Here is a 27114-nt window from a genome sequence, read left to right as displayed (position 1 = left end):
TCATACCTGATAATGCTGTCCACTCCTCTTGTCTGTGTATCAACATGTAGCAGCTACCTTTCAAGCACCAGGTCTGCCTATATGTTGCAATGTTCTGCCAGGATGATAATGGACTGAACCTCTGAACTCTCGGGGAGCCACCACAACTTGCATTGGGCATAGTGTCTCCTCACCACAATAAAACCCGAAGGTAGATACAAAAGTACCTGAATCAAAATGATGTATGTTGGGGGATATGGGAAAATGAAAGGTTCATGAGCATAGGCCTGGTAATTCCAATTATATAGACATTAAGGAAAAGAAAACATTGTCATTTTAAAACCAATAGTCTTACTAGAAGAGGATTCAGAGTAATTAGAAAGAGTTATGTGTATACATGTATACTTCTAAACTGTCTGTTTATAGAAATGTTATTTATACGTTTGCTTTCTGGGCTGACCATTTAGCACTGGATGACTAATTGGTGTGTTCTTCCCTGGACTATTTCTCCCACTCTCAACATTTCCTAGTTGGCTGTAGTTCTCTGTGTAGGGTTGTAGCCATGTAGGGTTCCTACATTCATTTGTCAAGTCTTTTGTGGTTGGCCTGTTAAATTTATATTTAGGCAGTTTTGTAGGCAGTTACAATTGCATGTAATGACAATTAATGCAAATTACTTGTCATGTGCTTGAAAGGTTATGCAGGGAAGCCCAGACAACTATACTGAGAAAAAGCCAATATACTATGTAGTGATATTCCATTTGTATGTTAATAGATAAAGATTAGAGAGTAAAGCAGCCCTACTGCTCAGACTTACAGACCATGCAGTGGTAACACGCACCTTTGATTCTGGTATCCATACTAGTTTGCCATAGAAACCAGGTGCATATTTTCAGTAACAGAGGATAGGTTTCCTCTAATTATTTCTACATGTTTCATCATAACAAGCTATCACAATTCCTCGGGGTCCATGTCCCTAGTGCCAAGTAGTTACAGATTCAACTATCAATAATATCATGAAATAAATTGTCAGGTTTCTGTCTTCTTACAGACTCCCCTTTGTTCTTTACAAATTGTTCAGAGCTGCTAAAATATTAGTACTTATGTAATCAATTGGATTAGTTTCAGTGATGAATTACTACTATTTTGGGAGAATTATAAAATAATTTTCAATTTGAAAAAGACTATACATGTAGTTTACAAATTTTATCAACAACATTATCAAATGGATACTGGGATGGACTGAATTTTGGTGAGTTACTTCAGAATTGTGTATATTTTCAATCTTATGGAATATGCATAGAATCCACCCATCAGTGGGGAGGTTAAACATAATTGAAATGAGAAAGAGAAGTATACTTTTACTTTATTTAACAGAACTTATTAGGGTGCTGAACTTAAATTTTATTGTTCCTTTCACTACTGTACTGAATTTAAATCTGGCTTCTTATTGTTAAGTAACTCTTCAGATTTTGTTGTTGTTGTTGTTATTCTTTGTTTGCTTGTTCGGTGGGTTGTTTTGACAGAAGGTTTCTCTGTGTATTCCTGGATGTCCTGGAACTCACTCTGTAGACCAAGATAGCACTGAACTGATAGGTATCTGCCTCTCTCTGCCATCCAAATGCTGTTATTAAATGCATGTAACACAACAATCAACCATTCTCCAGAAATTTTAATCCAATAGTTACCTATAAGTTTATCCTTATAATTTTAATGGATGCAGATGAACAAAATATAGCACATTAAATATTTCCACTTAAAATAGCCCAAAATGTAAGAGTTGTTATATAAAAGAAAATAAAATAGTTGCAAAAAAATGGAACATGAGTGAAAATACTGGAATTGATAAAATAAAGCAGTTTTCTTAGAAAGTTGTCAAGAAAGCATCACATAAAACACTAAATGTTTTTCACAGATTACATAAATTAAATCATCTTAAAGAGATCCTTTAAAAAACTTTCAATTTTTACATTTATTTCATTTTATTTTTCTCTTTCCTCTCTCTAAGCAGTCTCTTAAACTCCTCTATGCTATTTTCAAATCACAGCCTCTTTTTATATTATTTATGCATACCTTTTATCCAAGCACTTGGAAAGCAGAGGCAGGCTTATATTCTCAAGTTTAGGGAAAGCCTGGACTACATAGTGAGTTGCAGACCATGCAGCTCTACATAGTGAGACCATGTTTAAAACAATACTGTAAGAATTAACAAAGTAATTTGCTCACATGTTTCTTTTGGGATTCATGGGAGTCTATGTAAAAGAAAATTAATGTGTGCATTTTAAAAAATATGCTAAATTGAGAAAAATAATGTCCTTATTATTTAGTAAAAGTTAGACAATTCTATAACAAGTGAGCAAGGTACCCTCAATAAAAATATGTTATTTAGAATGACAGAGAAGGAAGAGAAGAAAAAAAAACAGAAGGTACATTATATTCATAGTAGAGCAGTAGAAAATCAAAGAAAACAATTGGTAACCTAACACTACCAAGAGACGCATCGATGTACATAAAGTTCCAAAAGTAAATCTTAATTCTTAACCTAAAAGGAGACAAGATATAGCTGTATAGTCCTTCTTTCCTTTCATTTTTAAATGCTGTATCATTGTTACGATTTATTCGCTGTAGTAATGTACCGAAGTTTTTCAGTCTATTGTAATCAACTTCTATTGAATATCTCAGTTACTTTAAAATTTACCATATTACATTATTTCAGCATGATTGTTTTAGAACTTTTGATTGCCCTTTTCTTATTTTTGTTATACTTTTGTTGTTCTCAGCTCTAGACAGTTCAATGACTGAAATATTCATTAGAGCATAGACAAATACTTGCTCATGGAAAAGATGCTTATCAATACATGACTGACAGAATAACGTTCACAGAGTTCTGATAATACAGCATGCCATGGAGAGTATGATGGTATAGATAATGGTCTACTCTTGGAAATCATAGCTACTGGCATTATGGAAAATATTTGCTATAGACAAAATCAAGAGTTATACCAGTTCTCGACACATTCAACATAAACAATTGCAATTATTATCTAATAGTTTGGGGAAATAGAAAAATAGATCAAGTAAATCATTTGCAATTGAATTAGATTCCTTTTCCCTCAGGACATGCTCTTAGTTAACTAAAGTATTTCCAGATGGTTCAGATTAAATATTATTTTTATTTCGTTGAAAATAGATTCTTATATATTTAGTGCCAAGTTTTGTGGTTTATTTTTATTATAACTGCTGAAAAAAGCTGGCCATGTCCTTTTTAATATAATGTGCTATGAACGTGTGAGTGAATAAGAATCAAAGGATATTAAATGTGGACATTTGTAGACTACTCTAAAATCCTTCCAACTTGTGTCACATGTTTTGCATTTGGATCCGTATGGGATGTGTTTAGTTTGCACAGACCTTCTCAGACTTGAACTTATGGACACTGCAATCTTCTTAGTGCTTGAATAACTTTAATATATGTATTTAACATCATATAATGATATTTTATTGTAAATATTCTAGCATCAAACAAATATAAATATAATATACATATTTTTATAAAAATATAATTGTAGCTCACATAGAGTGATGCTGATGAATATTACATTTTAATTCCAGATCTGGAAAACACAGGAGTGAAGAATAAAGGACACTGCTTCAAAATGCTATTTGTGATCAGCCACACAAGAACAAAAATTGAAGCATAAAGCTTCCAAATTTAAAATGCTCATGTCTGATTTTATGTTTTATGACAAGCTCCAACTAAGTTTCTACCACTTCACTCTCTCAAGTTCCATTCACTTTCATTTTATTCCTCTTCCTCTTTTATAATCTGAAACATGATGTCACGTGAACTGATGAACCAGAGTTCTGTGACCACATTCATCTTAGTGGGCTTCTCAGAATATCCAAAGCTTCAAATACCTCTCTTCCTCCTGTTCTTGACCATTTACTCAGTGACTTTGATGGGGAACCTGGGCATAATTGTGGTTATCAGGATCAGTCCCCGACTTCACACACCCATGTACTTTTTTCTCAGCCATCTTTCATTTTTGGATATATGTTATTCTAGTGTATTTACACCCAAACTGTTGCAGATATTGGTGATGGAAGACAGAACCATTTCTTTCAGAGGATGCATGACACAATTTTTCTTCATTTGTACATTTGTGATTACAGAGATGTTCATGTTAGCAGTGATGGCCTATGACAGGTTTGTGGCTGTTTGTAACCCCTTGCTCTACACAGTTGTAATGATTCATAAGTTCTGTGCTCTACTAGTAGCTGGGACTTACATGGTAGGTGGCCTGTGTGCAGGAATAATCATATATACTCTTTTACAACTCTCTTATTGGGACTATGGCATTATTAATCACTTTGGCTGTGAGTACTCTGCTGTCATCTCTGTATCCTGCTCTGACTCCTCCTTTAGTCAGATGGTATGCTTAGTCATTTCTATATTAAGTGAATCTACTAGTGTTCTTATCACATTAGCCTCATATGTGTTCATAGTTGTCACTATTATTAGGATGCCTTCCAAAGGAGGACTGCGAAAAGCCTTCTCCACCTGCACTTCCCATCTGACGGCCATCACAATCTTCCATGGAATCTTACTCCTCCTGTATTGTGTTCCCAACTCAAACAGCTCACGGCTCTTTGTCAAAGTGGCCACTGCTCTTTATACAGTCATGATACCCATGCTGAATCCCCTTATCTACAGCCTTAGGAATAAAGATGTGAAAGAGACAGTCAGGAGGCTTATGAGCTCCAAACTGCACTCTCACTTGACATAATTGTGTGAGTGTGTGTTTGTGTGTGTGTGTGTGTGTGTGTGCGTGAGTAAGTGAGAGAAAGAGAGAGACAGAGACAGAGAGAGAGACAGAGACAGAGAGAGAGACAGAGAAATAGAGACAGAGATGGAGACCGAGAGACAGAGAGGGATACACACACATACATACATACACACACACACACACACACACACACACACACACAGAGAGAGAGAGAGAGAGAGAGAGAGAGAGAGAGAGAGAGAGAGAGAGAGAGAGAGACTGTAGTATTATTTTCTAAGTGCAGACAGACTACAGACATTTATTTTCTCTATTTAGTATAAGTATAGTACATGATCAATATGCAGTGAGAAAGAAACAATGAATTCTAGAGAAAGAGAAAAATGTCAAATCAATAATTTGAGAAACAGAAAAATATAGAATACCTGTTCCAAACTCTTTGAAAGATCTGAAGAACATCTATCCATCAGAAATACATCTCTAAGCATTTAGAAAATCTAACATGAATACAAACTTTACTATTATAAAAAATCTCTATTAACCTGTATTTCTTAATTATAAATTACCTTTTTAAATGAGATGCAAAAGTAAAATGCCTTCATCAAGAGCATATATATATATTAAATTTACATCAATAAACCAAGATCCATATCAATGCAAATCTCTATAGCATAACCTCTTTCAAATCTAAACAAACATTTTAAAACAATATTTGGGAATTAGGATGTAGTCCTCTCCAAACTGTTTCTTGCATTTTGTTGGGCAAACTAATTATTGAGAGTGTTCAACCTTTCTAAGAATCTTGTTCCACTAAACCACATTAGTCTGGATGAAGGAAATCACTAGTTATCATCCTCTGTGGAAAGAAAACATGAACCTCTTTTCCAAAGCAACAAATTCTTAGACCCAAATTTTGAAGCCAAGATACTTAAAATATATATATTAGTTTAGCTTAGCAACCTGTACAATAAAATGTCTCTCTGTACTTAACTCATTCACAGCCAAAAAATAAAAAAAAAACAATAATATACATAATACGGATTATCTGTGTGTTTTCCATCTTTATATAATTTATTTTTCTTTTACCCTTTTAATGTATTACCATCTGTTCTCTGTCCCTTTAAAGACTTTGTTTCAATTTTTTTAGGAAATAAATATCCATTTTATTAAAACAACAGCAAAAACTAACAAATTAATATCTATTTTTTTAATTTATTTATTTATTAAAGATTTCTGTCTCTTCCCCGCCACCGCCTCCCATTTCCCTCCCCCTCCCCCAATTAAGTTTCCCCCCAGCCCGAAAAGCAATCAGGGTTCCCTGTCCTGTGGGAAGTCCAAGGAACCCCACCACAGACACAGAGGAAATTCAGAGACTCATTAGATCTTACTTTGTTTTAATTTTAAACACGTTTACTTCTTTTTATAACTGTCGATGTTCTTTTTCTTCCTTCTCTCATACCTATGTGCATTTATCCAACACTGTGCCCCATTTAGAGGTCTTTTTTTTAAAAAATCTGAATCTATCCGTTTTTACGTATCTGTAATCCTTTTCTGACCAGAACCACTTCTTAAAATGCTAGAACTAAGGCTGCTTTGCCTTTTGGCTCCACTCAGTCCAACACTGAAGATGTCTGTTCACTGCCTCTGAGACTATGGTGTGGGAACCATGTTCACCACCCCAATTCTGCTAATCACTTGGCCCATGTTGTCAGCAAGTAACTTGTAGCCTGCTGCCAACAAACACCACAAGTGCTCAACCTCCTAAAAAAGCCTGAGTTTGTGCTGGCAGCATGAACTAGAAACTTGCCATTTCAAAAGTTGTTTTCTTCCTACCAATAAATCAGGAAGACCTCTCAAAAACGAGCCATGGTGCTCCTACTTGCTGCCAGCAAACAGAGTCCATCTAAAAAAACAATGCTCTTTCAGATTTTATGAATGTAGTCACCTATGTTGTTGCCAATTTGTTGGAAGAGGCCACTATTTTCTTTCCTGACCACCCTGACTTAAAATGATCACACAGAAAGTGTATTTATTGCAATACTCTTTGGCCAATAGCTTAAGTGTATTTCTGGCTAACTTTTATATCTTAAATTAACCCATTTCTATTAATCTGTGTATCATCATGTGCTTATTGGCAAGACTATGGTGGGCTCCTGTGGAGTCATCTGTCTCCTGCAGGCAGCTATATTAATAGAGTTTTGACAAAGTTAAAATCATCTTTGAAAAGGCTAGATCTTATTTGTCTGCATGTTATGCATTAAATAAAGTCCTATGGCTAAGCCCCAAATGAAGGAGTGTGGTGAATGATAAAGTAACAGGTCAGTAATCATGGAATAATGCTCAATATTACATTACGTAGACAGCGTTTTTAATTACTGAGAAAACAAATCTCCATACACACTTGTAACTCATTATCTAGATTAAATTAGCCTCTGACTATGTTCTATGACGGATTGTCTCTGTTGGGTTAATTGAGATGAGTAGCATCATTTCCTGGGATATTGTCTTAAACTTTACAAGAAAGCTATTTGAGCACCAGTATTTACTCTTTCTAATTCTGCCATGATCGACTTAACCTTGAAGGATGAACTAAAGCAAAGCCTTCCTTCCTTTAGTACATTTCCCCAGGTATCTTATGAATAACCAATACATGTGGTACAGGTGTGTTGTAACATAACCTCTCTTCTCTCCAAATATATCAAGATCATCTCCTCATCATCTTGGAGATGGGTTGAATTAGCTGTGACTATTTAATTGAGCAGTAGAAGAGATTGCAATACTCTCTACCTTTGAACTCACTGAATTGGTAAAAATCTTTTGAAGGAGAAATGAGTAAAACTCTTATGCAGTAGGATCGTAGGCTGTGGGATGGATACCAAAATGGAATCAGTGTGAGCATTGTGGAAGCAGAGAATTATTGTTTAATTTTCAGGAGTTAGTGAAAGTCTTTATAGTTTAATACAGATTGTGGAATTATTTAAAATTATCTCCAAAATTTCAGTGTGTTTATGGAAGACATCATGTATCAACAAATGTATTCACCATATTACAATACAATCAGGATAATTTTCCAGATTATCAGGAAATATTTCAAATCCAATCAGGAAATATTTCAAATGTACTGATTCTGGTTTCAAAAAATAGCTCTTGCAAATGTTCATATTTTTCCATGTCTTTGTAGTTGTAATTGATTCTTTATAACACATTCTCACAGCGTGTTAATCTAATCTACTTTCTTTTTTTAAAAAAATATTTATTTATTTATTTATTTATTTATTTATTATGTATACAATATTCTGTGTGTATGCCTGCAGGCCAGAAGAGGGCACCAGACCCCATTACAGATGGTTGTGAGCCACCATGTAGTTGCTGGGAATTGAACTCAGGACCTTTGGAAGAGCAGGCAATGCTCTTAACCTCTGAGCCATCTCTCCAGCCCTCTAATCTACTTTCTTATTATATTTTATCTGTATGGTCTGTATGTAAGATATAGATGTGTTTATACTATGCATGTATGTGAGTATTTATATATGTTCAGGCATATGAATATAGGCACATACATGTTTGGTATGTGTGGAAATCAGATTCTGACTTTTTGCTGTCCTCACTGTCTACCTTGGTGGAGACAGAACGCTGATGAATTTTGCTGCTGTGTATACAAAGCTGCCTGGCATGTCAGCTTCCAGAGACTCTTCTGCTGTACCTCCATCTCACGTTTGTAACATTGCTATAACAGAGCAAATAAGCACACCTAATGATTTATTAAAATGATTTATTTTTGAGATTATAATATAATTACATTATTTTGCTCTTCCATTTCCTCACTCAAAATCTGCTGTTCATAAGCACCTCTGTGCTTTATTTCAAACCCATAGCCTCTTTTTCATTAATAGTTGTTGCATACAGATATGTATATGCATACACATATATTCCTAAAATTATAAATACAACCAGATCAGTCTTTATAATGATATGTGTTTCTATGTTTCTAAGTCTTTGGTAAACACTTGGTGTTCTCTTCCCTGGGTAACACTGTTTATCCCAGTCTCAGTTTTATTTCTTCACTTGCCATCAAGTGAATCTCTGTTTGCAACAGAAGAAGAACATCACGAACACCTGCTTCTTTGAGGGTTCTGGGAATTCAAACTAAGTCAGCAGGCCTGTGTGGTGAATTCTTTATTCATGAAGTCATCTGCCCAATCCTTGTAGTACACTTTTGTGTTGTTTTTTTTTTATCTTTGAAAGTACTTAGGATACACTCAACTTCTGCACCGTAATAAATGAAATATTTTCTCCTTTTCTTTTCTTCTTCTCTCATACTTTACATTGTCTTTGCAGTTTCCCCACCCCCATCCTCTCCTCCCACTCCTCACCTCTCTGCTAGATCTACTCCTCCTCCATTTCTCTTCAGAAAAGGGCAGAGCTCCCAGGGATATCAACAAAACTTGGCATATCATGTTAAAATAAGGATAGGTACATTCTGTTATATTAAGGCTGCGTGAGACAACCCAGTAGGAATAAAACTGGCCAAAAATCAGGCAAAAAATATCAGAGAGAGACCCCTCTTCCACTGTTAGGTGTAAGACAGGAATGCAAATCTATACAACCATAACATATATGCAGAGAACCTAGGTCAGACACATACAGGTGCCCTGACTGTCAATTCAATGTCTATCAGCCCTAGGAACTATGGTTAGTTGATTCTTTGGGTCATTTTCTTATGATGTCCTTTATCTCTGCAGGTTCTACTATCCTGTCCCTTATTCTACACTATTCCTGAAATTTGAGCTCCATCTATTGTTTGGCTGTGTATTTGCCCTCAATTGATCTAGACTCCAATCTATAATTTATATTTTGCTAGTCATGCCTATTCTATCCTAGGTCTCTGTCTTTCCAGTCTTTGAGTCCTGGAGCTACAGAAAATGTAAGTTGTGAGCTCTCTATAGCGTCATGGGTCTAAAGATGGGTCAGTAATTTTTTGGTTATTCCTAGTTTTGCTCCACCTTTAACCCAGCACATCTTGCAGGAAGCATAAATTGTAAGTGAAAGTTTTGTGACTGGGCTGGTGTCCCAATTTCTACACAATCCCTACAGGGTCTTTCCTTATTACAGAAGATGGTTGGTTCAAGCTCTATATGCTTGTATTGTGAATTCTAGTTCGTTTTAATAATAAAAACCATGAGTCAGATAAAGGGTTAATATTTTTATATGCCCAGCCATATCCCTTCCTGTCCCCACCTCTCTTGTGTTGGGATTAAATGCATGTGTCACCCAAGTACTGAAATTAAAGCTGCGATCCAACACTACCTGCCTCTGTTTCTCTTTTAGACTGGATCTATTTCTTGTAACCCAGGAAGGCATTGAACTCACAGAGATCCATCTGTCTCTGCCTCCCAAGTCCTGCGATTAAAATTGCATGTGAGCACTGCCTGGCCTCTAGTGATTAGCTTCACACTCTGATCTTTAAGAAAGCTTTATTTCTTAGATAGAAATAAACTATCACCACAATGCCCATTTCTAAGAGTATAGACTAGGGTCGCCCATGCAGATTTCTGGGAGTTTCCATTGCACTAGGTTTCTACCTCACCCTAGAAATGTAACTCAATTCCAGTCATCTCTCCCAGCATTTTCTCCCTTCATCCATAAAAATATACATATTAAAATGAATCTATAGAGTGATTCTTTTGATGTCTGTCCTGCTTTCCTTTGTAAAAATGTTTTTAATATAATACCATTTTCCTCTGAATTTTATATCTGTTCTCCTTTAAATACACATAATCTGAGGTTTTATAAATAAAACATGCCCACATTTTACGGAATATTTCAGTTTAAGCCAAAATAAACTGACAGTTTTGAAGAAATTGTCATCACAATATAGAACCGACTAACCTAGACCTTCATGCAATTCTGCAAAGTTTTGTAAAATGGTAATTTAGCAATGTACCATTCTTTGTGAATTTTTTTAAAAAATAGAAAATGGTGGAGTTTTCTCTTTCACGTAGGAGTCTAAAATCTTTTTGTTTCTTTTAGTGTATGTTCCTCTATACTAAGGAATGTGGACTATGCAACACAAAAATTGGAAAAAATGGTGAAATCAATAGCTATTCTTTAGCAAAGATAAATTTGTTACACTGTTGATATAACAATATATATTTTATAGTGTTTTCTCTTGAAGTACAACCTTTATGAATAGGCAGACTGTTTATATTATCTTTTAATATGTGATTGAAAGGAATTTTTTTCATACAAAATATTTTGATTATGGTTTTCTTTCTCCAAACTTTTACCTGGTCTTCCCCAAATCATCATTTGCCCATCTCTAAGCACTTTTTTTCTCTCCTTTAAAAAACAAATAGGCAAAGAAAAAAAGGAAGCAAACCAGAATAAAAATAAAAAAAGAATCACACACAGCTGTCTATTTTGGTGTTTTTATACATAATATCATTACAGTATGATTTGAAAGATATTGTGTACATAATAAGAGATGAGGGAGTTCCTTCTAATTGTGTTTGCTTGTTTCAGTTAGTGATAGCAAACTTTGAGGATTCTCCTGGGCCTGAATCCCTGAAGTAGAGCAGTTAGATGTTCATTATATGACATGTACATAAAATATCCTTTCAAGGCCCCATTAAGAGCACCATTGCATAGTTTGAAACATTGCTACTTTGAAAACAATATTCTTACTGAATTATTTGCAAGAATTTACAATTGCCTTTAAAGGAATGGCTTACTTAACACGTAGGACCTTTTTAATGGTGAGCAATATTGTGGTCACTGTTTTCAATGATTAACAGGGGAATAATATAAAATTTGCAACAGGAAAGTCTTTCTTTGGGTAAATACTTAGCGTTGGGAATGTATTTTGATTTCATTATCCAACACTTTTGAATTTATAGTATTTTGGAATGAAAATCTAATAAGAAATGAGAAAGAGTAACAACTGCTTACGTGAATAAATGTCTGTGCTTTTGTGCTAAGCAAATATGATGAATCTTGGTATAATTTTACTGGTTTACTCAAGATTTCCACTCAGCTCCTTAACCCATGTGATAGCAAAGAGCACCACACAATCATAAAGTTTTTAATGTTTTAGTTTGGCAATTACTGAATCCACTTTTTGTATAGTTCTAATATGCAATCATTCTTTCTGTAAACTCATATATACAGAAAGAATTTTTAACACAGGGTTTCTCTGTATAACAATCCCAGCTGTCCTGGAACTTGCTCTGCAGACCAGCCTGGTCTTGAACTCACAAAGATCCACCTGCTACTGCCTTCTGAGTGCTGGAATTAAAGGCATGTGCCACCACTCAAAACAATTGCACAATGATCAGACAAGAAACATCTCTAAGTTTTCATTAACCCTTTTACATTGCAGTGGAACCCTGAAAGCAATAAGCAAACTTGTATTGAACACATGGTATACCCTTACAGCATTAAAAACAAATTATTTTCTTTTTATTAATCTCTTCTCTCCCTTCCTCTCTCCTCTCTCTCTCTCTCTCTCTCTCTCTCTCTCTCTCTCTCTCTCTCTCTCTCTCTCTCTCTCTCTCTCTGCCATGCTCATGTGCATATGACTTGTGTGTCGGTGCCACACAGATATCAGAGAAAAGGGTCAGATCTCCTGAAGCTGAAGTTACAGGTAGTTATGAGATGCTCTGTGGGTGATGGGAAATGAACTCTGCACTCCTAGACTAATTACAATTACTCTTTATCATGGACTGTCTCTATAAGAGGAGAGTGGAGATGTAAGACTATGTAATAAATATTTAACAAATTGTCACAATCAGCAATGGTTTTAAATCTATAATAATATTAGTGGAAATTTAAATTTTAGTGACGTGTTCTTTGTAAAGTTATCTTGGTTAAAATCATGTGCTAGAAATTTATCCAATTATAATGGTTGCTGTTCTATAGGCACTGATGGCAATTTAGAGATGAAGTGGGAGGGAAGACCATTTACTTCATTTATGATTTTATTAGTTTTTAGTCATTCGTTAACTTATACATAAAACTATGCATAATGATATGGTACTATGTAATAGTTCATCTTCTGTTATATATTCTAAATAATCTATACATGCCAATTTTTTAAATAGCTGTTACTTATCATGAATACTTTAAAATGTATCAGTTGAATTTTGAAAATAAACTGCATGTTTTTATTATCCACAATAACCCCACTGTGTACCACCAGGCAAGTAACCATCACTCCTCTCGCAGTATAAATTGGTATCTCATCATATCTCCTTCCATTGTCAAATACTTTGAGTTAAAAATGTGTTTTATTCTACCATTCAAAACAAACTATCACATAATTTTCTTATGAAGATAATCACATTTCCTTTAGTAATGTGAAAAAATAATGCAAAGCCCAATTCTAGTCTTATCGTTGTCAATGATAACATTTCATTCTTCTTGTGGCCAAACAAAAATGTATAACTTGTATTTTGTATAATTTTATTTTTCAGAACCCGCCCAATAAGGCCAAATAATTAATTTGTTTAAAAATTTTGGATGTTGTGAATGGTGCTACAGTAATTATCAGAGTACAGAGTCTATTTAGCAGGCTGGTTTCATTTCTTTTTGATAAACTCAGGAGTCCGAATACTAGGTTGTATGATATTCATGACTGCTGAGTCATATAGTATCTGCTCTTATTACAGGATCAATGGGAAAGACTATTCCTTTCATCATACCATTGCCAACATTTTTCTGTTTTAATTTTTATAGTATTCATTATTATAGCAGTGAAATAAATATTATACAATTTATATTAAAATTTCCTTGGATATTAACAATGTTGGAATGTTTTCCTCTGCCTCTTGGGCATGTCTTTGTACTATTTTTAGAAATGTCTAATATACACATGTTGTTTGCTGTCAGATCTATTTTCTGATTTCTTGGTCGAGTTGAGTTCCTTATGTATTATAGACTCTAACTTACATTATATTGTGAAGTGTTACTCACTCCATAATTCTTTCACCCTGGTTTTATTTTCTTTCCTCTTGCAAGGCTATTTTCATTTAGTGCTTTTTTTTCTTTTGTTCATTGCCTTAGAATAATTCAGGTGCCTTCCTGTATCCAATGTCCTAATATTTACCTTCAATAGTGTTTTGTATATAAAATTTGTTGTGCCTCATTTTACATTCAGTTATTTGTCTATTTAGATTAATTTTATAGTTGATGAGACAGAGATATAATTCTATTATTGAGCATGTGAACACATTATTTTCCAGCATCATTTATTGGCCTGGCTAATCTTACTCCATTCATGTTAGTAGAAATTTGAAATAAATTATTTTACTATCAATGTTTGTTTTATTTCAAGTGATGTAATTTGTTTCATTAGTTGCTTTGTTTTGTATAGCGTCTATGCTGTGTGATGACTGGAATTTTACAGTATTATTTGAAAATCATGGAGTTTGCCTCTAGCCTTACCTTTCCACTCAATATTACTTTGAAAAATATAGGTCCCTTCCCTATTTCTGTGTATTAGCTTTAACATTCAGTTATATAAAAGTTGTCAGTCATGCTCTGAAAGGATGATCACTGAATCTGTAGATTATCCTGTGTAGGAAAGGCATTTTGCTAATGTTGATACTATGAATCTATAAACAGTGAAAAATTTTCCATTTCTTTTCTGCCTTCTGTAATTCTTCCTGTTGGAAAAAGTTATTTCATCTTTTCATTTGCAATTATCTGTATGTTTTACATTCATGTCTTATGAGTAAAATTGTTTTCTTCATTCCTATATCATACAAGTGGATATTAGCTTTTGGAAAAATACTTAAGATTGCATGCTGATTTTAATTCATTATATTTTATATAAAATACTGAGTGCTAGTAATTTTAGTGAACTATTTGCAACATTATATAATATATTACAATATAATTTGCAAAATGTGGCTTTTTTACTATGTTTTATTATTTCTCCTACTTTTTCTGGCTGAGGCTTCTAGTACAATGTTGAATAAAAGTTGTCAATCTTAGCACATTTTCTTTGTTCTTTCTCAAAGGGATTATTGAATTTTTAAATATTTTATGTTATGATAGCTGTTAATTACTCATATTACACAAAATGTTATATGGTAAGGAATATTCATTGCATATGAAAATTTATTTCTTTCGTACTTTCAAATGTGAAAGGGTAGTAAATTTTATTAGAAACATTTCTGTATGAATCAGCATTGTGAGATATTCTTATCATGTGTTGTGTTGCTTTTTGTTTTTAAATTGAACACCAAATCTTGCTTTAATTTGACATGAGTGTCACTTGCTTAGTGATATACTCAGTGTAGTTTAGAATTTAACTTGCAAACATTTCAATAAGAATATCTCATCTACATTTACAAAATGTGTTATCTCATAGAGTCTTCCTCTTGAACTAGCATCTGACTTGTGAATACTGCAATGAGTGCTGATCTAATGAGATGAGGTAAGAAATAGTTCCCTAGTCTCAACAACTATAATAATGCAAGGAGAATTGATTTTTTTCTTTAAGTGTTTAGAAGAACTCAGTAGAGGCATCTCTTTTGATCATTTCTTGATGAGTGATTAATTATGACTAAGTCAGTCTTATTCCTTGATTTTGACTTGTTCAGATTTTCTATTTCTACTTGATGCAGTACTGAGTGGGAAAATGTTTCCAAATTGACTCTTCTTTGGAAATACTTTAACATACACATCGCCATATATTTTATAATAAAATCTCTGATGGTCCCTATACCTGTCATGCTCTACATTAGCATTTAGTTATTAGTTATGCTAGTAAAAATAATATGCAGCTTATTTTAGTGATGAGTACTGAAGGAAGACTTTAGAAGTGAGGAGAGTTTTGATATAAAAACATAATATAAGATGAAGGATTAAGGAGTAGATTGAGAAGTTCAAAAAATGTTTAAGACAGTATAATATGACGGTTCCAGGAATTAATTTTTACACCAAGTTAAAGAGGCTTTAAATGATTTCATTGACCAACAAAGAAAGATATGGCATGTCTAAATCTTCAACAGAGTAGGATGAGTCAACAAAAGTCTCAAGTGGTGCAGGATTTCTACTGTAAGAGACGGTGACGTTAATTACACTATCTAGCTGAGGTAAATGACATAGTTCATTTAAACTCTAAAATGAAATAATAGAAAAGTTTGGTTTTCTCTTCCATTCATGATGCTCAATCATATTTATATAATTTCCAACTTTACTCCCTGAATTAACCCTCAGGTTTGATCATATGAACACTTAATACTTCGACTCTTTATGGATACCTAAAGAATAAACAAAAACAAAACAAGGAAACACAAAATAAAAAAAAAACAAAGAAGCACAAAAAGCTTAATCTTTATTAACAAATCACATATGTTTTATTTTCTCTGTTTACATAAAAAGGATTTTAGTTTCTTTAATATGAGAGAATATTTTTTCTTCCGCAAATCTTTACTTGTGTTTTGTTTCTAGTAAATAGGTGTTTTTTTTTTTTCTGTTTCATGAGATATGTACTACACTTGGCCAAACAAGCTTAATTCCATGTTTAAAAAAGTTTATTTGCTGGTGCTGAGATCCTTGAATTTTCTAATCTATCAGAAGATGGAACCTAAATTCAACAACAATGTCATCAATATACTTTAAAGACCACTTAAAATTACAAAATGTATGTGAATTAAAAATAGGTAACAATGTAACATCCATAGGATGGATAAAAACAGTGCCGTGGAGATACGACACATGGCTTGATTGATAAAATCTAGTAGCTTTAACATTGCATTTGAATATATGAGATAAGAGCATTATGTCTGAAGGATTCTTCTGACATGATTGTATGACTAAAATATCCTGTTTAATGCTTTTTGTCTTTGATGTGTGCTTTGGGTCTTAAAATTGTATTTTAATAGATAACATTGTAAGACTTTATGTATATACAATTTATAGTTATAATTTTATCTGATACTTATGTTTAAATTCTAGATTAAAAAATCCTATATGACTGAAGTTCGATATCAATGAAAATAATCAGAAATTAATACAAGAAAGATTCAAACTGAAGTAAAATTATCATGAATTAGAATGGACAACCTCCTATTTTCAATGGGCCTCAGCTAAAATTCTACCAAATCACAGTTTCCCAGTTTCCTGCTTTAAATTATGCTTTTTTTCATTCTATTTTCCTCAATAAAGGAATGATGCTTGATATGGGAAACCAGAGTTCTGTTACTACATTCATCCTTTTGGGCTTTTCTGAATACCCGCATCTACATGCACTTCTTTTCTTGCTGTTTTTTATCATCTACACAGTTACTCTGATCGGAAACCTGGGCATAATTGTGGTCAGGAGGATCAATCCCAAGCTTCACACTCCCATGTACTTTTTTCTCAGTCATCTTTCATTTTTGGATGTTTGTTATTCCAGTGTCTTCACACCTAAACTGTTAGAAATCTTGATTGTGGAAGACAGGACTATCTCTTTCAAAGGATGCATGACACAATTTTTTTTCATTTGTGCATTTGTGATCACAGAGATGTTCATGTTAGCAGTGATGGCCTATGACAGGTTTGTGGCTGTTTGTAACCCTTTGCTCTACACAGTTGCAATGTCTCCTAAGCTCTGTGCTCTCCTTGTAGCTGGAACATATATGTGGGGTGTGTTCTGTTCCTCAATGATCACGTACTCTCTTTTACAGCTTTCCTATTGTGGACCTAACATCATCAACCACTTTGGCTGTGAGTACTCAGCCATCCTCTCTTTGTCCTGTTCTGACCCTACCTTCAGTCAAGTGGTATGTTTAATAATTTCGATATTCAATGAGACTTGTAGCCTCCTCATCATCCTGGCCTCTTATGTCTTCATAGTTGTCACAATCATCAAGATGCCTTCAAAGGGTGGTCTCCAAAAAGCTTTCTCTACTTGCTCCTCCCATCTGACTGCCATCAGCATCTTCCATGGGATCATTCTCCTTCTCTACTGTGTGCCCAACTCCAAAAACTCATGGCTCGTGGTCAAAGTGGCCACTGTGCTTTTCACTGTTATGATCCCCATGCTGAACCCCCTCATCTACAGCCTTAGGAACAAGGATGTGAAGGGGACAGTCAGTAGACTCTTCAGTTTGAAACTGCATTCTCATGCAAAATAACTCACACATGAACTCTACTTTTTATACATGAATATTTTACTTACGAGTTACCCTACTTTATTGATAATTGAAATTGTGCTATGTTTATTCCAATTATTTAACTTTGTATTAAATATACAATGTTTTTCACCTTGCTAACAACATATTTCCTTGCACAAACTTGTGAAGTTTCTTCATCAAACATTTTTTAAAATTTTCTATTCTGAATTCTGTGGAAGTTAGGTTGACAAAGGGAAATTACCAAGTCAACTCCTTCTAGATATATTATACTTTAAGTTGTTTTAAATAGATAAATAATGCATACAAAATGATAATTGCTTCTATATTACTCAAACTGAAGTTTTGATAACTATTTGTGAATTAGTAGCTTTGATATAAATTATTTTAATTCCATTTTAATGTTGTATTAAAGTAAAATCTTGTTTCACAATACTAACATATTGTCTTAATTTAAATTAGTGTTCATTGAAAACATTAGCTAAGTACACAACTTGCTCTGAGTGTCCACATGTTATTTTAAGATCAATAAAATGTATTGTGACATTGCCAATATAAAAAAGTTACCTATTCATACTATATATATATACACATATATGTATGTATATATATAAATGATTGATAGAACCATCAAAAATAATAGGTGATTATGCTATCTTATGGATATTAAAAGTACAAATGATATTTTGTTATACATTAATTCTACATAAAATTTAGAAGATCAGGTTCTATGACCCATTTTACTTGTGAAATATATGAAATGACCAAGCTGTTCTCTGTGCTATTACAAACAGAATAGCCCCCCCGCACCTTGAAGGGAGGAATTTGATGAAAGTAAGTTAAGGACTGTGAACTCCAAAATTTCTTACTCTTTACACATTGTCTCATTTAAATCTCTTTGTTAATTCACATCTACTGTAGGAAGAAGCTTTTCATATTGATGTTGAATGATGAACTGATCTGTGGGTTAAAAATATGTCCTTAATAATCATATTACGTCATATACTAATTGAGTATCATTGGACATATCAATCACATTTCAAGATATTTCCCATGTACAGAAGTAGTTGGTCAACACAAAACATATTCCTTCTTTATTTAGGATCTTTGTTCTTGTTCTCCTATCATTGTTTTTTAAAACATGTTTAACCTGTACAATTTCTCTGCATTTAATTGTGGTTAGTTACAAGTGTCTAGGGATTATCTCTTTCTTTTCAATTTTTTCAGGATTTCGAATATAAATTTTTTTTTTTTTTTTGTTTTTCGAGACAGGGTTTCTCTGTGGTTTTGGAGCCTGTCCTGGAACTAGCTCTTGTAGACCAGGCTGGTCTCGAACTCACAGAGATCCGCCTGCCTCTGCCTCCCGAGTGCTGGAATTAAAGGCGTGCGCCACCACCGCCCGGCTCGAATATAAATTTTTATAATTTTTTGTCAATGTCTCTTAGGATGTCTATTATTAAACTCTTAAAAATTTAAGCATCTGTAATCTGTTATAGATCAATTTTAAAAGGTTAATAATAAATGGTAATTGTTTGATATTTTGTTATTTAATATGAAGAATGATGACTCACACTGTTGACACCAGAAATAGATTTTGCTGAAAATGTAAATAGTTTGAATTATTGCATATATATGAGAAAAGGTCAGAGAGAATATGTTTTTGCTTTCTCCTCTGTTCAATCAACTACATAGCTCTGGATATGATTTACTTATAAATAATAGTTTATTTTCAATGATACTTTAATTATTGTTGATGATAAAGTGATAATTTACTTGCTATGATACTGAATCATTCACTGTAGAGCTCTCCCAAAGCTTTACACAGGAATTAGCACCTATACTTTCCAAATCAGCTCAAAAATTTGAACAGGCTCATTGCTAAACTAATTCTACTCATCTAGATTTTCTTTGATAGTAAAACTAGGTAATGTTATAGCAAACTATTGAACTGCATTCAATTTCCTGAAGAGTTAAACACAGCACTCATCAAAATATGCTCAGATGCTGAATTCAACAAATCACATTTGTTTGAATCATAGATCGAAAAGAAATCACATATCCAAATAGGAACATAAATAAGTGAACTACAGAACATAAGTAGACTCAATGAAAGAAAATATATAGCAATCTTAGTAGACAAAATGAGGAACTTCCTTTGATAATGTTTAAAGCTATTTAATGAGACGTAATTCTGGATATTTGAAAGAGAATGGACAGATCAGTACAGTAAAAAAAAAAAAAAAGTACCAAAAACTTCAGTCAGCATTATACTAAGTGGGGAAAAGCAGTATTTTGATGGTATTGATGCTGTTGTTGAGGAAAGAGGTTCAAAATGAAATTCCCAGGAGCTCAACTGTTAAGAGCATTGGCCAACTACTGCAGAGGAACCAGGCTTGATGCCCAACATTCCTAGGGTAGTTTACCACAATGTGTTATTCCAGTTCCAAGATATCAAACCTCCTCTTCTGACTTCAAATTGGCTCCAGGAGTGCATGTGGTACACAGACAAGTATTCAAGCAAAACACCCATTCACATAAAATAAAAATAAGTATGTCTAAATGTCAAAGAAATGATTGAAGATAGAGGCTACTTATTTTTGGGAAATTGATAATTTCTGTCACAGGCTTCAGTAGCAAGGTTAGGCTGTAGTGATGCACTTGAGAGGCAGAGGCAGGTGGACCTCCTGAGTTCAAAGTTGGCCTCATCTACATAGTGATTACATTACAGCCTAGGCTGTGTAGAAAGACCCTGCTTCAAACAAATGAACAAAATCCATGCAGAACCAACCACACGAAACAATAAAATAGGAAGATCAACTGTGCATCTCAATACAGGAGCATGTTTTTTGGTACAAAAATGTATTTTGAATGAGGATAGCAACATTAGTAGGATGGCTAGACACATACATAAATATTTTAGTATCTCAACATTATCCAGGATCCTACTTGTAGTCTAGAAAGGAGACTGGCTAAAATGGACTGGAGTCCCACATGTCAGTTTGGAGCCAGAGAAGTAGATACTCTTTGTTTCAAAAGTATATTTAGATCAAAGATCACTATAATAAGTGAGGTTTAAACCAATTCTAGTTGTTCTTTCAAGGAGTATGTCAGTTATACATTTTCTTATGTATTTTGATCCATTACCTCCTACTAATACTTTTATTTTTCATATATATGAGAAACCAAATCCGGCCACTAGAATCACACATACGCATACACAGACACACACACAAAGTTCAATATATTATATTGAATGTTGCATATTAAATTAGTATATACTTTAATATATGCGTATTTAGTATTATATATTTAATGACAGTATTCATAAGATTATATATCTTTAGAGGTATAGGTATATGAACAACAATAATGTAGCAAGTTTAGGTAGATAACAAGTTAGGTCATAAAGCATAGAACAAATTACATGTAGCTCCATTTTCTTTCATTTTCCTGGTTTAAAATTTTTATTTTTTCTATTGAAAGCTGTAGCTGTATTGGTGGGGTGAATTCAGTCAATTCAATGTTTCTCTGTGCAACTTTAGTGTATGTCCTGAAACTAGCTCAGTAGATAGACCAGATTAGCCTCAAACTCATGGAGGTCCATCTGCCTTGTCTTCTGAATACTGGGATTAAATGCATGCGCCACCACATTATGACTTAATTAATATAGGCTTTATGGAGGTGTGATCACATATAAAATAAAGCAAATTTTCACGTTAATTAAAGTGAGAGACAGACCTGGATGGAAACCCTGAATTGACTCTGACATGCATAATAGATATAATACCACAACTTACACTTTTGTCAACATAAATATGAGATATGATTCATTTTCCCTCAGACATCATTTAGAAACCTTACCTATGGACATGTGTTGAAAGTTTGCCCCACAGTGTTTCTGTTATGAAAATGGAAACTAAGAGCACATTTTTGAAGTTTATTGTGAGGGTTTTCACATGGTGTTCAGCACATACAATCTGTTTTCAGACCACATGCAATAGTTTGAATGTAATTGACCCACATAACCTCATAGGGAGAGCCACTATTAGGAGGTTTTGTTGCAGTTGGTATGACTCTGTTGGAGGAAGTGTGCTATCCCTACATGTGCCACTGTGGGGGAAGGCTTTGGGGATTCCTATGCTTAAAACACTGAGCAGTGAGCCAGTCGACTTCCAGTTACATACAAGATGTAGGACTCTCCACTACTCCAGCGCCAAGTCTGCTTGCACTCTACATTACATCCTGTCATGATGACAGTGGACTAAACTTCTGAAAATGTCAACCACCTCAAATAAATGTTTTATTTATAAGAGTTTCCATAGTAATTGTGTCTCTTCACAGCAATACAAACCTTAAGTAAGATACCACATTAAAATATATGACAATGAAGACTGGGTGGTTGTGGTACATGTTTTAAACCCAGCAGAACAGACAAATCTCCATGAGTGAGTTGGAGACCAGTCTTGTCTATAGAGTGAGTTCCGGGATAGCCAGGGCTACACAGAGAAACCTTGCCTTGAAAAAAATATGACATTGTAAACAATGTCAAGTGAAATATTGAAACAATTTACAAGAGGCATTTAAAATCAGAACTTTTGAACCAAAATCTAATTCTATAGCTACATCATTCTCACTCTCCTTTCTCCAGTTTCTCCTGGGTACCTCCTCCTCCGCTGAAACTCAATGTCTATTATTCTTTAGTTATAATTATATATATATATATTATATTTAATTCAAGTTTATAAATATAAGCTGCTAAGATCATTTAGTATTGTTCAATCTTATTTAGAACTGACCTCTTGGGATTGGCTAAACTATCAGGGAGTATGTCCCTGGAGAAGACTGATTCTTCTTCTCTCAGTAACCATTAATTGTCAGTAACTTGTCCTCTAGGAGTGTAGCTTTGTGAGAATTCCCTCAGTAGGCATAAAAAATAGTGTTTTATTTTAGATCTTGTTGATTTCATGGTTGCAGATACTCTGTCATATATAAAAGACTCGTCCTAACAACTGACTCATTGTCCTCGTTCTCTGCCTCTAACAAATTTCTGTCACCTCTTCTATAATATGCTTTTACCAGCTGTTCTCAATCTGTGGATCACAACCCTTTTGGGGGTTGCTTATCAGATATTTTCATAACAGTTACTTACATTACTATCAACAACAGTAGCAAAATTGTAGTTTTGAAGAAGCAAATAAATAATTTTATGGTTGGGGTCACCACAGCAGGAGGAACTATTAAAAAGTTACATCATTAGGAAGGCTGAGAACCACTGACTTAGAATTAGTTATAAGTACCACAGATGTGTTAAATAGGATAAGACACCCTGTGGTCAGTTATTGTCTGTGTTCTGATCTGTTGTGGTTTTCTATAATCATCTCCATTTGCTGCAAAACAAGTTCCTTTGATGAAGGTGTGAACTATGCTTTTCTGTGAAAATAAGGATAAGTATTAGAAAGCAATTAGAAATTATATTGACTCACTGAATTAGTATTAGTAGCTTCTCTTCTAAGGTCCATGGCCTCACCAGCCAGAGCAAGCAGGATAGGTTTGCAATACCAGACATGATTTCTCTACTATTGATTGAGATGTAAGTACAATTTCATGGCTTTTTGTAACTTTTTAAAAAATATTTGTGCCATTATTTCACCTTTTAGTATATCTTGTTATTTTTATATAAATCATTTATAAGGCTTTATAATGATTGAATTGTTATTTACAGAGAAAGGACATGAGTCATTCAGTGAGAAACACATGACATGTTCAAATAGAAAGTGGGCCATGATTGAGATGAAGCATGTCAAAAAGAAGTCATTGATACAGATTTGATACATGAAATTCCAGCAGCTCATTTTGGAAGTGTGCCTGCCTTCCATAATACCCACTCCTCTGCTGCAGACTGCTGCTCAGGATGAACTCTGTGGTTTCTTCCAACAGAAGCCAGAGGTGGAATGAGGGAAATGGAAGCATGGTGTCTTCTTTTATTCTCTTGGCCTTTTCAGAATTCCCGTACCTCCAGGTGCCTCTCTTCCTGGGATTCTTGATCATGTACACAGTCACTGTGTTGGAAAACCTCGGTATGATTTTTGTCATCAGGATTAATCCCAAACTCCACACTCCTATGTACTTTTTTCTCAGCCACTTATCCTTTGTTGATTTTTGCTACACATCTGTAATTGCACCTAAGCTGTTAGGCCTCTTGCTTGTAGAAGACAAGACTATCTCCTTTGAAGGGTGCATGGCACAATATTTTCTTGGCTGTACATTTGTGATTACAGAGATGTTCATGCTGGCAGTGATGGCCTATGACAGGTTCGAGGCTGTTTGTAACCCCCTGCTCTACACTGTTGCTATGTCTCGCCAGCTCTGTTCTCTCCTAGTAGTCGTTACCTACATATGGGCTGTCATCTTCTCCTCAACCCTCACATATGTCCTTTTGCAGCTATCTTACTGTGGACCTAATGTCATCAATCACTTCTGCTGTGAGTACTCTGCCCTCCTTTCTGTGTCCTGCTCGGACACCTCCTTCAGCCAAATGGCTTGTCTAGTCATTTCCATGTTTAATGAGGCTTGTTGCCTCCTGATCATCATCACCTCCTATGTTTTCATAGTTGTCACAGTCATCAAAATTCCCACGAAGGGGGCCCTCCGAAAAGCCTTCTCCACCTGTGCCTCCCACCTCACAGCTATCGGTGTCTGTCACGGAATTGTTCTTCTACTATATTGCGTGCTCAAATCTAAAAGCTCACTATTTCTCGTGAAAGTAGCCACAGTTTTCCACAGCATGGTCATCCCTATGATGAATCCCCTCATCTACAGCCTCAGAAACAAAGACGTTAAAGAGACTGTGAGGAAGTTAGTCTACCTAAAATGTATTTTTCATTCCTTATAACCAAACATGTTTTTTAATGATTTTAATAAATATACTTTATATATTTATTGATAATTTGTAGCTATTTCTATCAAAAAAGACTATTTATTGAGGAGCTAAATTGTACATATAATTTTGTACACCTATAATGAATAATTCTAAGTATGATTTAGGAAGTAGAGAAAGGAAATTATCATTATGGTCTTCTCAGAATTTAATATAATAATGTGGAGTTTTAAAATCTTTTAAAAAATTGTATTTTTAATAACTAACTGACTTTCCTAATATATATCAGTACTGAGTTGTCCAGACAGGAACACAGAATACATAAATGAACAAAAATGTATTTAATTTTAATCAGACAACTCTAATATTGATAAATTTACCAAATAAAATATGATAATATACACATATATCTATTACTTTCATAGTGTATATTATGATATAGTTCAATTTATTCCAGTTTTATAAATTAAACACTTTCTCTGCTGTATGAGAAAAAAGTGATAGGATTTAAAGTATATTCTAATCTTGCAGTTTGTCCTTTGTGATAATGTAATCATTCAATGGCTATTGTTTATTGTTATTCGTGTGATATCTGAATGAAATTATTTTAGGTTCATTTTCTTTGGAAAGAATCATATTGATGTAATTATTTTATCTAGGTTCTACCATAACTATCTAATATAACAGCAACTCTATCGATATTGACATAATTCATACATCTCATGCAGATATTGACTATTTGAAAAAGAGCAATTATTTAACAATTGTTAGTTAAAATTGTAGTTACTTATATGCTATATACCATCCATTTGCACCTGTGACTTTACTGAATAACTGAAACTGAATTTTACTAAATTACTTGAAACAAGAGTTTTAAGTCTCGGCTCCTAAACTAGTAAATTTTAGTGTTTAGGCCTAAGTGCATGAAGACATCCATAGAACATTAGACTCTTCACCTGGTTGTAAACAGAATCAGACTTGAGGAATCTAACTCACCTCATGTCACAGACTGCGTTTCATCTGCTAACATTTTAGAACTCAGAAGAAATTGGAAGTCTAAGCCCCATATCTATAGAGAAATCTAGTAATGATGTTTTTTTGAACAACAAGGTAATTGGAGTAACAGGGTGTCATTCTTAGTCAAGGTGTTGACAACGTATTTCAGGTGCTAAACTTCATAGCCAATGTGCAAAGACAATTTGAATTGTTGCCCTCATGGTTGTACTGCATATTATAGATGTTTAAATGAAACTTTTATTCTCCTGAATTAAAGAACTTCAGGATAAATAAGGTGGAAAATACAAATGAAGTGTAATTGGAATATGAACTTATAGACTAGCAAAGTGGCTCCTGAAAGAGTGGAAACAAAGACAGAAATGTTGAAATATCCTTTTTACTTTTGTAGCTTGACTTTATAATGGTCATAACATGAAATCATGAAGGAACAGGCAGAAAGTGACAGATAGTGGTGAGAAGTAGGAAAGTGAAGATACCAACAGTGAAGAAGGAAAGCAATGAAAGTCAGACCTAAAACTGACAGTTAAGAGACAGATTCTGTGACTATATTATAATCTCATAAAATCCTAACTACTAAAGAACAATAGAATATGAAATCTTAGGATTATTCACAAAGTCCCAATAATTAATGCTCCAAAGTTCTTGGTTTAACTAATTCTAGATAACTATGTGACAATTTTCATAAAATTATCACTCTGATTTTACTTGCAAGTTACTTGTTTGCATAGTATATTTGTTGTTGCAAGACCTAATGTCTAATTCAAACCTGGTTTATAAAAGCTTATTAGATGATTAATGAAGAGGTATCAATAAGTCTTTCTTGTAAACATTGCTGCAGTTTCTTATCCTTGGTAATTCAGAAATGTATCAGAATAATTTATAAGTAAAATAAAAGAAAATTTCATATTGATTTAGCAAATTGTCCATAAATACATAGTCCTATGCTTCATTAATCAATCACTCAAACAAAAACTCTTAGTGGATAAGCATTGAGTTTCTGGTTCTCTAGTAAACTTCAGACAGATTCAGAATGATTCTAGGGTGGTAGTGATTTGAAGTTATTATGGCCAATTCGTTAACTGCATATTATCACTTATAGAAAAAGTAGTCTTCATTTTGACTTCATTGAATCGGGACCTACATGAAATTACCGAGAATAGAGAATCTAGCTCTTAGTGATGACTCTTGTTTAGGAAGGTAAATGTTATATGATATTTTTAAATTCTGACTGGTATAATGATGTTTATGTAAAGAAAAAACAAAACATCTTAAATGTCTTCAAACATTTAAAAGCATAAACTAAAATACAGTATGTAGGTTCTTTGAAACTCAT

The 27114-nt window shown here is 33.9% G+C and overlaps 3 protein-coding genes across 3 annotated transcripts; all 3 read left to right on the top strand.

Moving 5' to 3' along the window:
* Positions 1-3812: 3812 nt before the first annotated feature.
* Positions 3813-4766, top strand: LOC142842712 (olfactory receptor 1165-like). The gene has a single exon (XM_075959409.1). The coding sequence runs from the start codon at positions 3813-3815 to the stop codon at positions 4764-4766; it is 954 nt and encodes a 317-aa protein (XP_075815524.1).
* A 12173-nt stretch (positions 4767-16939) lies between these two features.
* Positions 16940-17890, top strand: LOC142842711 (olfactory receptor 1165). Its single transcript, XM_075959408.1, has one exon. It carries the CDS (start codon positions 16940-16942, stop codon positions 17888-17890), a length of 951 nt encoding a protein of 316 aa, XP_075815523.1.
* A 5908-nt stretch (positions 17891-23798) lies between these two features.
* On the top strand, positions 23799-24779 carry LOC142842709 (olfactory receptor 1165-like). The gene has a single exon (XM_075959405.1). The coding sequence runs from the start codon at positions 23799-23801 to the stop codon at positions 24777-24779; it is 981 nt and encodes a 326-aa protein (XP_075815520.1).
* The last annotated feature ends 2335 nt before the right edge of the window (positions 24780-27114 follow it).

The sequence above is a fragment of the Microtus pennsylvanicus genome, chromosome 1, assembly GCF_037038515.1.
Source record: "Microtus pennsylvanicus isolate mMicPen1 chromosome 1, mMicPen1.hap1, whole genome shotgun sequence".
Classification (NCBI taxonomy): domain Eukaryota; kingdom Metazoa; phylum Chordata; class Mammalia; order Rodentia; family Cricetidae; genus Microtus; species Microtus pennsylvanicus.
Note: the sequence above shows the minus strand (reverse complement) of the source record. Positions and strands in the feature narration are given on the sequence as shown.

What these genes read in the sequence shown, in the direction of transcription:
- LOC142842709 (XM_075959405.1), top strand. Translation starts at nt 23,799, where the DNA reads ATGAACTCTGTGGTTTCTTCCAACAGAAGCCAGAGGTGGAATGAGGGA.
- LOC142842712 (XM_075959409.1), top strand. Translation starts at nt 3,813, where the DNA reads ATGATGTCACGTGAACTGATGAACCAGAGTTCTGTGACCACATTCATC.
- LOC142842711 (XM_075959408.1), top strand. Translation starts at nt 16,940, where the DNA reads ATGATGCTTGATATGGGAAACCAGAGTTCTGTTACTACATTCATCCTT.